At 35.8% G+C, this 13,577-nt stretch overlaps 1 protein-coding gene across 5 annotated transcripts in view; it reads left to right on the forward strand.

The window, feature by feature from the left end:
- SNX29 (sorting nexin 29) overlaps window positions 1–13,577 on the forward strand; it is a 147,157-nt gene that overhangs the window by 124,887 nt on the left and 8,693 nt on the right. Inside the window, exons 21-22 of one of the 5 annotated variants that reach the window (XM_074841333.1) lie at window positions 3,602–3,638; window positions 4,193–9,675. In XM_074841333.1, the coding sequence (XP_074697434.1) occupies window positions 3,602–3,620 (19 nt within the window). In that variant the 3' untranslated portion in view covers window positions 3,621–3,638; window positions 4,193–9,675. Of the gene's footprint in view, window positions 1–482; window positions 560–3,601; window positions 3,639–4,192; window positions 9,676–13,577 lie in introns of those variants that run through there. The other 4 variants (XR_012625312.1, XM_074841329.1, XM_074841332.1 and 1 more) reach the window with 4 other exon arrangements.

A 13,577-nucleotide genomic window follows, 5' to 3' on the forward strand; every position in this document is an offset into this window, starting at 1 on the left:
GAAACTGGTGAAAAAGAGTCACCAAATTTATCTGCCAGCTAATGTCTTTCTTTATGAGGTATTTTTAATACAACTCAAGCAAAGCTAGAATCATTAATGTCTCCAGAGATGCATTTACATGTGAGAAATATATATGAAATACCTGATCCTGAGCTTTGCTACACTTCCAAGATGTGCTTATTACTTCTTTTCTCTGATCTCTGGCTTGTACAAAAGTATTTCCAATTGCAGACATGTTACAGTATTTTTGTAAGAAACTTCTCTCTCTAATTTATCCTGAAGAGTAGACAATGAGATGGGAAATTAATTTCTTCATGTAAATTTTCACAACATGATCTAAGAGAATACTGCAGTTCCATAGGCTAAGCATGTAAAAAAAAAAAAAAAAAATCAAGACATGGATTACATTTCGATACACAGAGAGTGATAAATGAAAGGTATGAATAAACTAGAGGCTGATTAAAAAGACCGGTTATTTTAAGCTATTTTCTATAGATGCACCTCAGGCAGAACTTGACACGAAGACAAAATCAATGAAACTGAATTGGTATCCAAACAAACGCTGGGCAAATCAGTCAGGAATGCTTAAAAGCTAAACAATGACCTGGTGGAAAGAAGGAATTGATTGCCTCAGCGGGTTGCTGTTTTCTTCAGAATGAGACAAGGTGAGAATGTAGACAAGAACTTGAGCCTTTAGTACTTGGACATTCCACTGCTGAACAGGGTAATGCCTGGCAAGCATCTAACTGCCTGCCAGAGTCAGCCTAGAAAATTAAACCCCATTAAGACTTCAGTGCCTAAGAAGGTAATAGAATGAAAGGGAGAATGTTATATTAAAACTTAACAGGTATAACTCAGACAGATGTAGACTTAAAGAGTAAGTGCTTACCAAAGGGAGTTGGGGTAACTGTTCTGAAAGAGTTACTTTAGAATAGCTACTACCTGGTTTAGATTTACATATTTTAAATTTGCATTTTAATCTAAGTAAAACTATCAACTATAGGTGAACCCTAACTCAACCCCAAAAAACTAACCTGGAGCCTGTTTTTGCTGAATGAGACAAATGAGAGGATTTGCAAACATTGCATGTAGGTATGCTTATTCCTTCCTCCTCAATCCCAAACACAGATTGGCAAAAATAGATTCAGAAGAAGTGTCTCAATTTCATCTACATGTGCATTTGCCAGAAATACCGACAGGATCATTTTAAGGTCTTCATACCTCTGCTCAAGAGTTCATGGAATATCTGACCTGTTGAACTGTCAATAGGTTTAAAAAGGTGTCTTGTTTAGTGTCAGAGACCCTATTAGTATCATTTGACCTCAAGGACAGAACTAAGGTATTAAATCTAGTAACAGGAGATAGAAGAAATGGGAGATTAATCTTTTCCTCCTACTTGATTACCATGCATTTTGGGGATGGTTGGTCATTTTTCCCCAAATTTAGTGGTTAAACTTTCTGGGTGTTATTTGAAAGTCATCATTTTAATTGTAGAGTAAAAAGCTAGAGCTGAAACAGACAAGTGAGAGGGCAATTTTTCTCATCAGGTTTTGGCAGAGGATGGAAAGGGGCTTAAGATATATACTTTTAAATGTATGACTTTTTTTTTAATACTCTAAACTTTTTTACCCGTACAACATCTGTTTCCATGGAAGCTGATCAATTCAATTTCAGCTCCAGTTTCCTTTTCATGCTAGATGCATGGAGATTGAATTCCTCAGATATAAATTGGTTTCTGTAAACCTACATAACATAATGATTTGTCTTAGAATTTTTTATTATAAATATTAGCTAAGACATTTAAGACAAATTATCTCTAATTTGGTTACTGGATATATCTTGTTCTGGAGTAGCATCATCTAAATTAGCTGAATTACTTGCAATCTTTGTCCTTCATTCACAGACATCGGTGTTCATGTAATTATCCTAAGATGATCTTATTACTTCAGCCATGCCTATCAGGACAGGCTGCTATTAATTCATATTTCTTCATTTTAGGGGAATTCATTTTGCACCTTTTACACTTTTTTCTTTCGATGTCGTTTTTCCTCCAGAAGGGAGAAGTGACTTCCCATTGGGCTGACGCTAATGTCATTTTGCAGACATGCCAGCAGGAGGAGCTTGTGTATTAAAATGTACTTTCAATAAAACAGTCGTCAAATTACAGTAATTGCACATAACACTGTGCTTTCATCTGCAATGTAAACTACTGTGTATCTGTAAAGTAGCTGTCTGTCTGCCTGATAAAGCTAAAGTGCTATCAGCAGTGGCCATCATGCTGGTAAATTTAACTTACTTTAGATTGAGAAAGGCCCAATGAGGTGAAAATTTAATTTTATTCCATTGTATATTTGATATTTAAATGCTTTTATGTTTACGTGTTCTGAAAAATACATATTTTAACAGGAAATCACAACCCTCTGAAGCCAGTGTCCCATGATCTATTTTACAAGCATTAGAGTATTAACACTGCATCGCTGCAATTTCATAAATAGTATAAAAATAATGAGTAATAATATTCACGTTACTAAAAGAAATCCATGCTAATGAGCACAGCTCAAATTGGATTCACATGATCAAAACTCTCTACAGCAACTTAGATAACATCGCTGAGTTTCAAAATAAGAAATCGTAGGACCAGGGTTGGAAGTCCAAGTCTCCTTGGCTACCAAGAATTAATAACATATGCTAAATTAATTTTTAGGGGTTTTTATTTTAGTGACAAGAAAAATAAGGAATTGAATGTCTAACTTGTTAGTTGTGTTATTAAAGAAGAGGAGGATGTATACCACAGGTATTTAATGCAATTTTTTCTTGTGAAGGACTTCGTAGTTATCTAGGAAGACTAAATACTATAATAGGAGTGCGATGAATCTTAATTTAGAAAAATTCTTTATTATTGTAACTGAGGTTATTTTAGACTGTTCTGCTCAGGAGTAGACAAGTAAAGTACACTGCCTTTAAACAACACAATTTTATGTTAATGTTTAGCATCTGAATTGGACAGATTTTGCCTATACTGTTTTTCTATTATTATTTTAGTGAGTAACAGCCAATGTGTGTATTGTAGTTATAAAGCTAATGGTTACCAGTGATACAGCTGCCTTATCTTGCAGAAGTGCTCTGTTTCCTGCAAGTGAATTTTCCACTCAGTCCCAGGACTTGTTAAAGGCTTTTGCTTTGCTAAGATCTCTCCTGTGTGGGTGCTCAAAATGCTCAAGTGGAGCATGAATATACCTGTGGCTTTTGTAGGGCTGTCTGACCTGTGAGGAAGGTCACTCTGCAGGACAAAGGGAATTACATAAAGTAAATTCAGTCATTGTTTTAAAATATATCTGTATTTGTTTAATCTGGCAAGAACTGCAGACAAGCAATTCCTCCCTTATGGACTTGTTAACGCACTCTGAACATAGGGATTATAAGGTTGTTTTTTTGAATTTATAAAAATAAACTTGGCTTTGTACGCTGTGTAATTTTATTGCCTAGCTGAGTTGCAAAATTTAGTTCTATTTATTGATCTGTATGTAAGCAGTATAATAAAAACCATGTGGAGTCCTCTAAAAGAATGGCGAAAGTACAATGCTATCCCTTTATACTGTAGTTTTCCGAGGAGTCTATAGCCTCTGAATATCACCTAGGTAAGCTGGAATTTTCTGTTACTGCTTGTTTTTGAACTTAATGTACTTCTTCTCAGAGTCTTTTCCAAAAGGCTCGTTCATGTAAGACTGTAGTCTGTTGTGGGTCCGAAGAGACTGAAGAATTCCCAACAGGGATGTATTACTAATGTACTTCATCATGTAATGATACATCCATCCATAATTAGAGGATTGTTAAGTAGAGCATCATCCAAGCTCTTGTCTATTTTGCTTGTACTTTTATCACTTCAAAATGCTTTTCCCACCATTTCTGAACTGCAACTCATAGAGATAAGCTTTTATCCTGTAATTTGCAATCTTCCATAAAGTATTGAAAGTTCTACTAATTCTCATTTTTGAAAGAGCCCATTTTGTAATTCACACTTGAGATACCAGTAGAAAGAATGCAGTTCTGTGTAGTTGAAGATGTGTGCTGTATTTTGCAGTCATGTGCCAGGCTCTCATAACATCTGCTTTTTTCATGTTTGGAATAATGACAGAGTAATTTACATATAACATAAACTAGCTACTTCTGTCTTTATTTCTTGTCTTCCTAGTGATATTCCACCTTCTGGAGAACCAATAAGCAAAAGCAATCGCTCAAGAGTGACTACACGCTTCCCCAAACTATCTCGCAGCCATCAAAGAGAGCCACGAAGCCTGGAACCTCAGAGTGGTGATCTTTGACCCTTTTTCATAATTGTGAATACTGGCACCACGTACTTTAAGTTGTTCTGTGATTCCTTCCTAGCCTGTATTTATAATTTAAGCTCCTGAAGAGACTACAGCTGCATCAACTTAAATCCTGAAAAGAGACATTCATTACTAAGGGTCATATCCTGATTAACTACTTTGGAAGGCAGTAATCACTTTCTCAGAAGAATACGAGGGCTCTTCATGGGGGCTCAGCAAACTGATAGGCATTTTCTTTGTTTTGTAAGCTGCATTGCACATACTCTCCTTTGTTCTTCTGAAGTTTTTCTGTTACTATGAATTCCTTGTTTGTATTGTGTTGTCTCCCTTTCTACATGTGCATTTTTCTGTTCCAGAGACACATGGGTATCGTGTCAAGACAATTTTTTTTCCTTAGAAGAACAGTTATGATTATCACTACTTAATATGTCAGAAGGATGTGCTTAAAAGAACCTCACTAATTTATTACCTTTTGTAAATAGACTTTTTTTTTTATTGTAAGCCTCTGACACACAAAGGTTTTTAAAAAACTTGACAAAGTAGATGACAAGGGAAAAAAATTACAGGTGCAAAATAGCTTTTGTACATTTCTAGTTAGATATCTCAATAGCTTTCATTTGTGGGAAGTAATTCTTTAAAATCAGAGAATGTAATGGGTTTTTTTAGTGAGATTTCAGTCTTGCTGTAAGACTGGGTGCAATATTATTGATTTCTACAAACCACCACTAGGATACACAAAATTAGCATGGTACAAAACAGCGTTTTCAAGTCTTGGGTTATATTTTGTTATTAATTTGTTGCTGATGTTACAGAATGGTCCATCATTACTGGGACAGTGTGGAATTCTTACTCTGATTTTGTAAAACCCTTCACATGGTGATACTTAAAAATTGCCTGTAATGAAAGTGCCTGTTACCCATCACCTCTTATTGAAAAGTAATTTGTAATGGTACTACTGTAAGAGTGACTAAAAAAATTGACAAGAATTATTACAAGTGATGGAAGTCCTGACATGGATTAACTGGAATCCAGTTCAGTATCCATTAGTTGCACTGCCGTAGGCAGTTAATTATAAGTTAGCTATCTTCTCTTCATTAAGTTTAAGCAGTGTACATTCAAATTTTCTATCAATTGTATTGTGATTTTTCTTTGTGTAAGAACATCTTTCTTCTCGGAAGTTTTTTTGGATAATATTACTTAAATTGATGTATCTTGTCATTCTATTATCCATTAATTATCTTAAATTTTCACATCAGTAGATATTGAAATCTAATATTACTCTGCAGAAAAAACAAGCTGATGATTAATAACAGATCTTTTACCTCAGTGCTTTACTAAAGTTTTAGCAAACTGGAGCTTCTGTTCTGCAAACCTGTGACCATCGTGTATTGTTTAGTCAGGTAAGTGGTCCAGTCATTTTCAGTGGCACTTCTTGAGTGAGTAGGGGTTCTTTACATGCAGTGAGTAGCATCTGTGGGCTGGTGCGGGAGTGTAAGTCCCAAGTGCTGGATTGCTACCACTGAAATGTGTAGTTTATAGATTGCACTGAATAGCAAAGAATGGCAAAGAGGAGTGAAATTCGCTCTTCAGGTCAGAAATTTCAGTAGATGAAATACCACAAAATAAAATCATGTCTGAGAAATGAAACAATATTTTTCAGTCAGTAAGAGATCTCATTTACAAAATAAATAGACAAATAGAAAATCCAAAAGGCCAGCCTGGGAGCTAGCTTGATTTGTTTTTATTAGAAGATGAATTACTGTTGGTGTTTTGTGTGAACTACATCAGGACATAAGAAGAAAGGAAAGTGAGTAGCTTGTCAGTTAATGCTTCTCCAAACTCTTCAGTCTGATACACTGCTGATAGTTTAGTTTGTCTTTGTTGCAAAGAAAAGTAGCTATAATGACTTTGAAACAATTCTACATCCATTTTTCAGAAATACGACACACATCTATTAACACTGAATTGCAAGTAAATCTGAAAGAAAACACTCTGTGGAAACCTTTTTGATGTATCTGTCACATGAAGCTGTATTCTTTTTCAGGAAATAATTCACAAATTAAAGTACTCCTTATTCAGAAAGTTGCAAATGGTAAGAAATCTCATTTAGCACAGACTAAATTTAAATTATTGGTTTTAGTTGTTTAGAAGGAATTTTTTCATATCTGCATTTGACTCTTAAAATTATTTAATTCCTGATTATCTTGATTCTTGTAATTTTTAATGTATGTATGTAGATCATATAAAAATACTAAATTTATTTACTGTGTACAAATTGTTCTTTGTTAACTTTAGCTGAATTGTGTATCAGCTCCTAAGATTACAGTCTGCAAACAATGTTCACTTTGTGATACAAGATACCATAATGGGTGCATTACTAATCCATTTAAAATCTTATCTGTAATTTCTCTAAAAATCTCAGAAAATAGTTAAATGAAAGCCTTTCTTCACAAGATAGCTTTCCCACTTTATACACCTGGTTATTTTGAAGATCAGTGAGGTGCTTGCATGACTGCAAGTAGATACCTAGTGATATGAATGCCCAAATTTTTAGCACCTCAAGACATTCTAAAATGCCCTGTCTTTGAGAGAATTGTACGTATCTGTCACAAATCTCACTTCTTTTATTTACCAGAATCAGCAAAGACTGTTGAAGAAGGTTGACCAGCTAGTATTAAGAATCCCAAATTGTTATATTATTCTTGTAAAATACCTGTAAGCATAGCAATGATTCTGTCAATTGAATGAAGTTATCAGTTTATCCTGTGTCACCTAATTCCATGCATGTAGTTACACATTTTGTACAAATCTATTTTCCTTTGGTACTGACTGATAGCTGTTAAACCCTTATATGTGGTTAGTGGCCAGAGCACAATGAGTTGATGGGTTCAACCAGTTCTTCTTGGCTCCTTTGAACAGCACTGTAATCACAGAATAGAGGACTCAGGAGTCACACCAGTTGTCCCTGGTATGAGGCAGCATAGAGGAATTTGTAATATCGTTTCCATTTCATTCCTGTTTTATCTTTAGCCACATTAGGTCTCTAGGGCTGCTCATCTGAAACCTTTAGTGACTATTCAAAATAAATTGTAAAAATAAGTGGTACTACTTTTATTTTAATGCTGTTCGCCAATCACATGCAAAATGAACAATTTCCTAAGAAACACAGGGCAGGCAAGACTCTTACATCTTTTGCAGATGTGATTGTCTATCAGTATTCATTACATAATGACTATGTTTTTCAGAATCTCATTTATTTAGAGATTCTGTCATTCATTATAGAGAATGCATTGTATTGACCTGGCTTTTGCGTTAAATCAAGTTTCTCAATAATAATAATAAATTTCCAAGTTTTATATGAGGCAGGATATTGACACAGTTACAAAGGCTTAAATTGATATGTCCATTAAGTCACATACTCTTAGGAAGATTAATAATTTCAAAGCCAGTCATTTTTTATGGAATATATTGTTGATGTGATAGTTGTAATCAAATTATACAGTCTTACAGAATCTACTGCAAGTCATAAACCATCATGATTGGATTAGTACAAGTATTTAGAGAAAGGGCATAATGGTATTAGAGATCACTGGCTCAAAATTTTTTTGTTTCAAAGTAATGTTTTATTGTATAGAACAATATCTGCATGGTAGCTGTCAAATTAATAAGAACCTACTAACAAATGGGGTTGACTGACCCAGAGCAGCAAGCTAATAATAAATGAGACTCAGTGAACCCCAAGTGAACTAATGATACTGTCTGTCAGGACATATTAATGATTTAAGAATATGATATTTTGTTAACAGAATCAGTTATTAATACTTTCAGATATGGATGTCATTCTTTTTGCTTCAAAGCACATAGGGATCTCAGCTCTGCTATAAGTTTCATGCCATTTCAAAGGTTCAAACCCCTCACCCCAAAACATTTTTCATCTAATATCTTGTATTTCTGAGGACATATAATATATACGTGTGGATAGAAATACAGTTACCTGCTTGAAATTACTATGAGAAACCTGTGGAACAGCTGTTTAAAAGAATGAAAAAGACTTTTTCACCAAATCCTGCTCTTATATGTCCTTGCAAATCTTGATAACAGCACTGTTCTCTTCTGGTTGGAACTCTAGTGTATAGGAAAATAAACATGTTTAACATGAGAACACAATTTTCTCCTTGGAAATGATAGTAATACTTCTGTGTTGGAGCTTGAGTCACTTCTGGAAAAGTGGTTAAACAACTCAAGAAAGTAAAGAATTTCTCTCCTTCAATTTCTATAGGTTAGGATATTTCAGTCAGCATACTGCATCACATGGAGTATTAATTTGATGATTATTTAGTCATTTCAGTAGTTTCTTAGCATTATGTATTGAAAGAATCACTTTAATATATGAAATTATATATATGAGATATGGAGTATGTTTAAAAATATTAGTTAACCTGCTTTGTATTGCATACATTGAATGGAAGATAAAACACTTGTTCTACACAGTGGTCTGACACTGTACATTTCATTTACTTCTTATTCTGCACTAACTGTGCTTTTATGGTCCAGTTATAGCTAACTTAGATTATTTATAAAATTTCTTATAAAAAATAATCAGAGCATACTTCTAATTAATAATAATGACTTAGGTTTTGGTTAATAACAGCATGAATTTATACTAGCAAAAAGCACGGAAATATTTAGAGAGGAATGAATTTTCCAGATTTACAAATTGCCGCAAATACCTGGACTTAAAAAAAAAAATTTTTTTTCATTGAAACAAATGTATTGCACTTCCATGTAGGGGGAATCATTTTTTTTAACAAGATTTCAGAAATTATGTCCATGCCATGACATAAGTTAAACTGTGATAGTTGTTTGAGTGGAGTATTAATCATTTAAGATGCTAAAAATCATGGAAATGTAAATGTGGTTGAAAATCTAATTCTGAAAGGCTGTGCTTGCTTTCTTACTTAGCACTGAGAAAAATAACTAAGTATCTTGTATGTGGGACCAAACCTGTTGGCAATTGAAGTAGCTGGATTTCCCTTTTGATTGGGGGGGGAATTTTTTGTGGTTGTTCCTGTTAAACAGTAGGAAAGATAGTATTAATTCTGAAGCGTATATATGTACAGTATTCACATAAGTATTAATAAACTGTTTGTAATATTATTTTAACTTGTTATGCTAATGTTTACATTATAGAATTTTTAAGCAAATGTGTACATATATATAATTTTCTAAACACTTTCTTGTATTTTTTTTTAAATATCCTGTGGTAATTTTGTTGTAATCTGGTTGAAATATGCTACTTTACCAAGAAGAAAATAAAAAAATAACATCTTTTCTTGTTTGAAATAGAGCATGCTTACACCTTATCTGTTCTTTTCAGCTGTTTTGTAACTGCTTCTGTGATTTATGTTAACTTTTTTTAGTGTGTTTCTAGAATGATGTATGTAGGTATCAGACTTTAATTTGCTAAAGTCTTATTATTTCATTGTATTTATTGAAAGAAATCTTGAACATTTCTGTTTATAATCATATATTAGATAAATCATGCACACAAAAGGAAAACAATGCCATGCAAGCTTTTGTCTTGCATGTTGCTATTACAGAAAAATCTATACTGAAGTTACATGGGATCTACTGGGAATTAAATAGCATACGTATCATTTCAGTATAACTGGTGTTTCCGTACAGATCAGGAGGCTGAAATCTGTACTGTTTTCATGTCTGTGATGCTGATTTGCTCTGGAAATTTCACTCTGCCTCTGATTTTATTGCCTTTTTTAGAAAGCAAGAATTCCAAAGCTGTTTTAAAGTCTGTCTGAAGGTCTGCAATATACATACAAGCCGATAACCCCTTGAAGAGTGGTTACTTTTATGACCCCTGTGTTCACTAGCAAAAAGTTATGAGGATAGTGTTTTCCTTACCTTCTGTTCATTGTTGGAGCAGAGCAAGGGTGCCTCTTCTCCATTGTTTCTGCCTGTGGACAATGAGCCACATCCCATGCTGCAAGCTTCCATACTGCAAGAATCTTACAGGAAAAGACACTAAAAAAAAATCCCTTGAATAGTAAGTGAGGCTTTTTGCAAGGATTGATTTAACATGCTTATATTATTTGGTGGTGTTTGGCTTTCTTACATTCAGAGTCCACATATGTATGTTTGATTTCCTTTTGTTGAGATATGACACATTCGGATATTCAGACTGACACTTTCATATCCAGTTCATAACTGGATGCTTCCGTATCATGTGAAAACAAGCTGCTAGATTTGGATGCTTCATTGAAAAGGAAAGTTTTAAATTGGAAGTGTGGTATACGTTTAATCAATTTCCACCAAACAGATAAAGCTGTAACTTAATAGTGTTAGTAGATTCCTCGTACTCACAGAATAGTCTGCTGATTAATTCAATTAAAAATTTTCAAGCCACCACCACTATACAGAGATCTAATTAGTTGAACAGCTCTTCTGTAAGAAGAAAGACTCTTACTGTAAAATTCATAGTGATGTTTAGATATCCACAGCTTATAAAACCTGTGGTAGGTTAGGTATCTATAGGAGTTAGATGATAGAACTTTTTTTTTAATTTGTCTTGGCAATCCATAGGGTGTTGTTGTTTCTAAGCAAATGTGGATGAGACTTTTTTGAATAATTCCAGTACTGATACTAATAGTTACAGAGTATAAGCTTTTCATATCTGAATTATTTAAGATCTTAAGCAAAATTATGCTTACAAAGTTTTAATTAGTAGTTTCAAGACATAGTTTTTTTCTATTTCTGTCTGCTTGAGGTACTAGACCACAAACAGCCCCAGGTTATTGATGGGGGCTTGTCTTCAGACTTTATGAAATCAAAGATCTCACTGTACCAGATGTACAGTTTCAACACCGCAGAACAAGTATTTGTATGGAATAGGTGTTTGTTGGCCACTTGAGGTTTATTTCCTGGTCTACCGGCACGTCTGAGCCTTTGAACTGCTGTGGGAAGAGTAAATGATCATTAAGGGAAAGACAACTAGATTCAAAATCCTGGGCCAGAGAAGGCTGGAAAGAGGAGGGTTTATGCAATAACCTTTGCATGTGTCAAAACCAGCAGCTGGCTGAATTTAACCATATTCCACTGCCTTGTCCAGATGCTGAGATTATGCTGCTTAATTACCACTTTCAAAATCCCAGGAAGAACAAGATCATTTAAAGGAACAACTGTTTTTTCTGTGAATCCGTTTCCCACAGCATTCTCCTGGTGAAACTGTCTGCTCGTGGCTTGGATGGGCACACGCTTCACTGGGTAAAAGCTGGCTGAATGGCCGGGCCCAAAGAGTGGTGGTGAATGGAGTTTAAATCCAGTTGGCAGCCAGTCACGAGTGGTGTCCCCCAGGGCTCGGTTTTGGGGCCACTCCTGTTTAACTTCTTCATTGATGATCTAGACGAGGGGATCGAGTGCACCCTCAGTAAGTTTGCAGACGACACCAAGTTGGGTGGGAGTGTTGATGTGCTTGAGGGTAGGGAGGCTCTGCAGAGAGACCTGGACAGGCTGGAGTGATGGGCTGAGGCCAACTGTAGGAGTTTCAATAAGGCCAAATGCCGGGTGCTGCACTTGGGCCACAACAACCCCCAGCAGTGCTACAGGCTTGGGGAGGAGTGGCTGGAGAGCTGCCAGTCAGAGAGGGACCTGGGGGTGTTGATTGACAGCCGGCTGAACATGAGCCAGCAGTGTGCCCAGGTGGCCAAGAAGGCCAATGGTATCCTGGCCTGCATCAGAAATAGTGTGGCCAGCAGGGACAGGGAAGGGATCTTACTCCTGTACTCGGCACTGGTGAGGCCGCACCTCGATTACTGTGTTCAGTTTTTGGGCCCCTCACTACAAAAAGGACATTGAATGACTCGAGCGTGTCCAGAGAAGGGCAACGAAGCTTGTGAAGGGTCTGGAGCTCATGTCGTATGAGGAGCGGGTGAGGGAACTGGGGTTGTTTAGTCTGGAGAAGAGGAGGCTGAGGGGAGACCTCATCGCCCTCTACAACTACCTGAAAGGAGGTTGCAGAGAGCTGGGGATGAGTCTCTTTAACCAAGTAACAAGTGATAGGACAAGAGGGAATGGCCTCAACTTGCACCAGGGAAGGTTTAGACTGGATATTAGGAAGCATTTTTTTCCAGAACGGGTTGTTGGGCGTTGGAATGGGCTGCCCAGGGAAGTGGTGGAGTCCCCATCCCTGGAGGTGTTTAAGAGTAGGGTCGACATAGTGCTGAGGGATATGGTGTAGTTGAGAACAGTCAGTGTGAGGTTAATGGTTGGACTGGATGATCTTCAAGGTCTTTTCCAACCTAGATAATTCTGTGATTCTTTGAAGATTCAGGTTGTGTTTGGGTAGTTGTATTGGCTTGTCATTTCTATATGGGCCTACAGAGTTTAGAGCATTTCTCTTTTCAGGGAAAGACCTGTGCAGGATTTACTGTTTCCACCCCCCCCCCAGCATTTAGGGAAATAAGGAGAAAGCTTTGTACAAATGATGTGTCAGAAGAAAGAGCAAAGATATTTTTAAGATAATGTTTAAAAAAAGATTTTTGCTACTGCACTTCAGTCTTTCTGAATGAGCTTTTAAGTATTGTAAGTGAACTTACTGTATTCCCCAAATTAAAAAATAGATAACTGATATTGTAATATATTGTCAGTAATGCTTGATTCTGTTTTAGAAAATTATTGCACAAACTATGCTGTGTGTGTATTTGTCATGCTTATTTTCTGGATTTTTCTTGCCATTCTTTTGATCTGAATTGTAACAGCAGGCTTTTGTTATGTGTGGTTTCTAAGTACCATAATGATAACTTTTTTACTTCCAATTCAACAATAACCATAACATTTTCAACATTTTACAATTTCCCAGTATTTTAAAGTTGCTCAGCAAGTGCATATCTCATCCAATACACTGCATTTGTCATTGCTACATAAGTATGGTTTTATTTTTAAAATGATCTTATATCCCTACTCATATGCAGCTTATAATTGTTTTATTCATTTAGGCCATTCATTAATTGCACCATTAGATGTCCTTCTTATAGAGCTTTCTTCTGAGCAAACGGTTGTGCTCTGCCCTGGCTCTGTCTACACAGTGCTTCTTACAGAACAGGGTAAGCCTCTGCACTTTTTGCGTTTTGTTCCAAATGCCAGGCGTGCAGCGGTTTGTCCTTGTTCATTGTATGTGAAGCTTTATATACTCTTTTTTTTTGCACTTGGACTTTTGCTCTTTTACACCTTCTTGTG

This window comes from Strix aluco, chromosome 15 (genome assembly GCF_031877795.1).
Source record: "Strix aluco isolate bStrAlu1 chromosome 15, bStrAlu1.hap1, whole genome shotgun sequence".
Taxonomy (NCBI): Eukaryota; Metazoa; Chordata; class Aves; order Strigiformes; family Strigidae; genus Strix; species Strix aluco.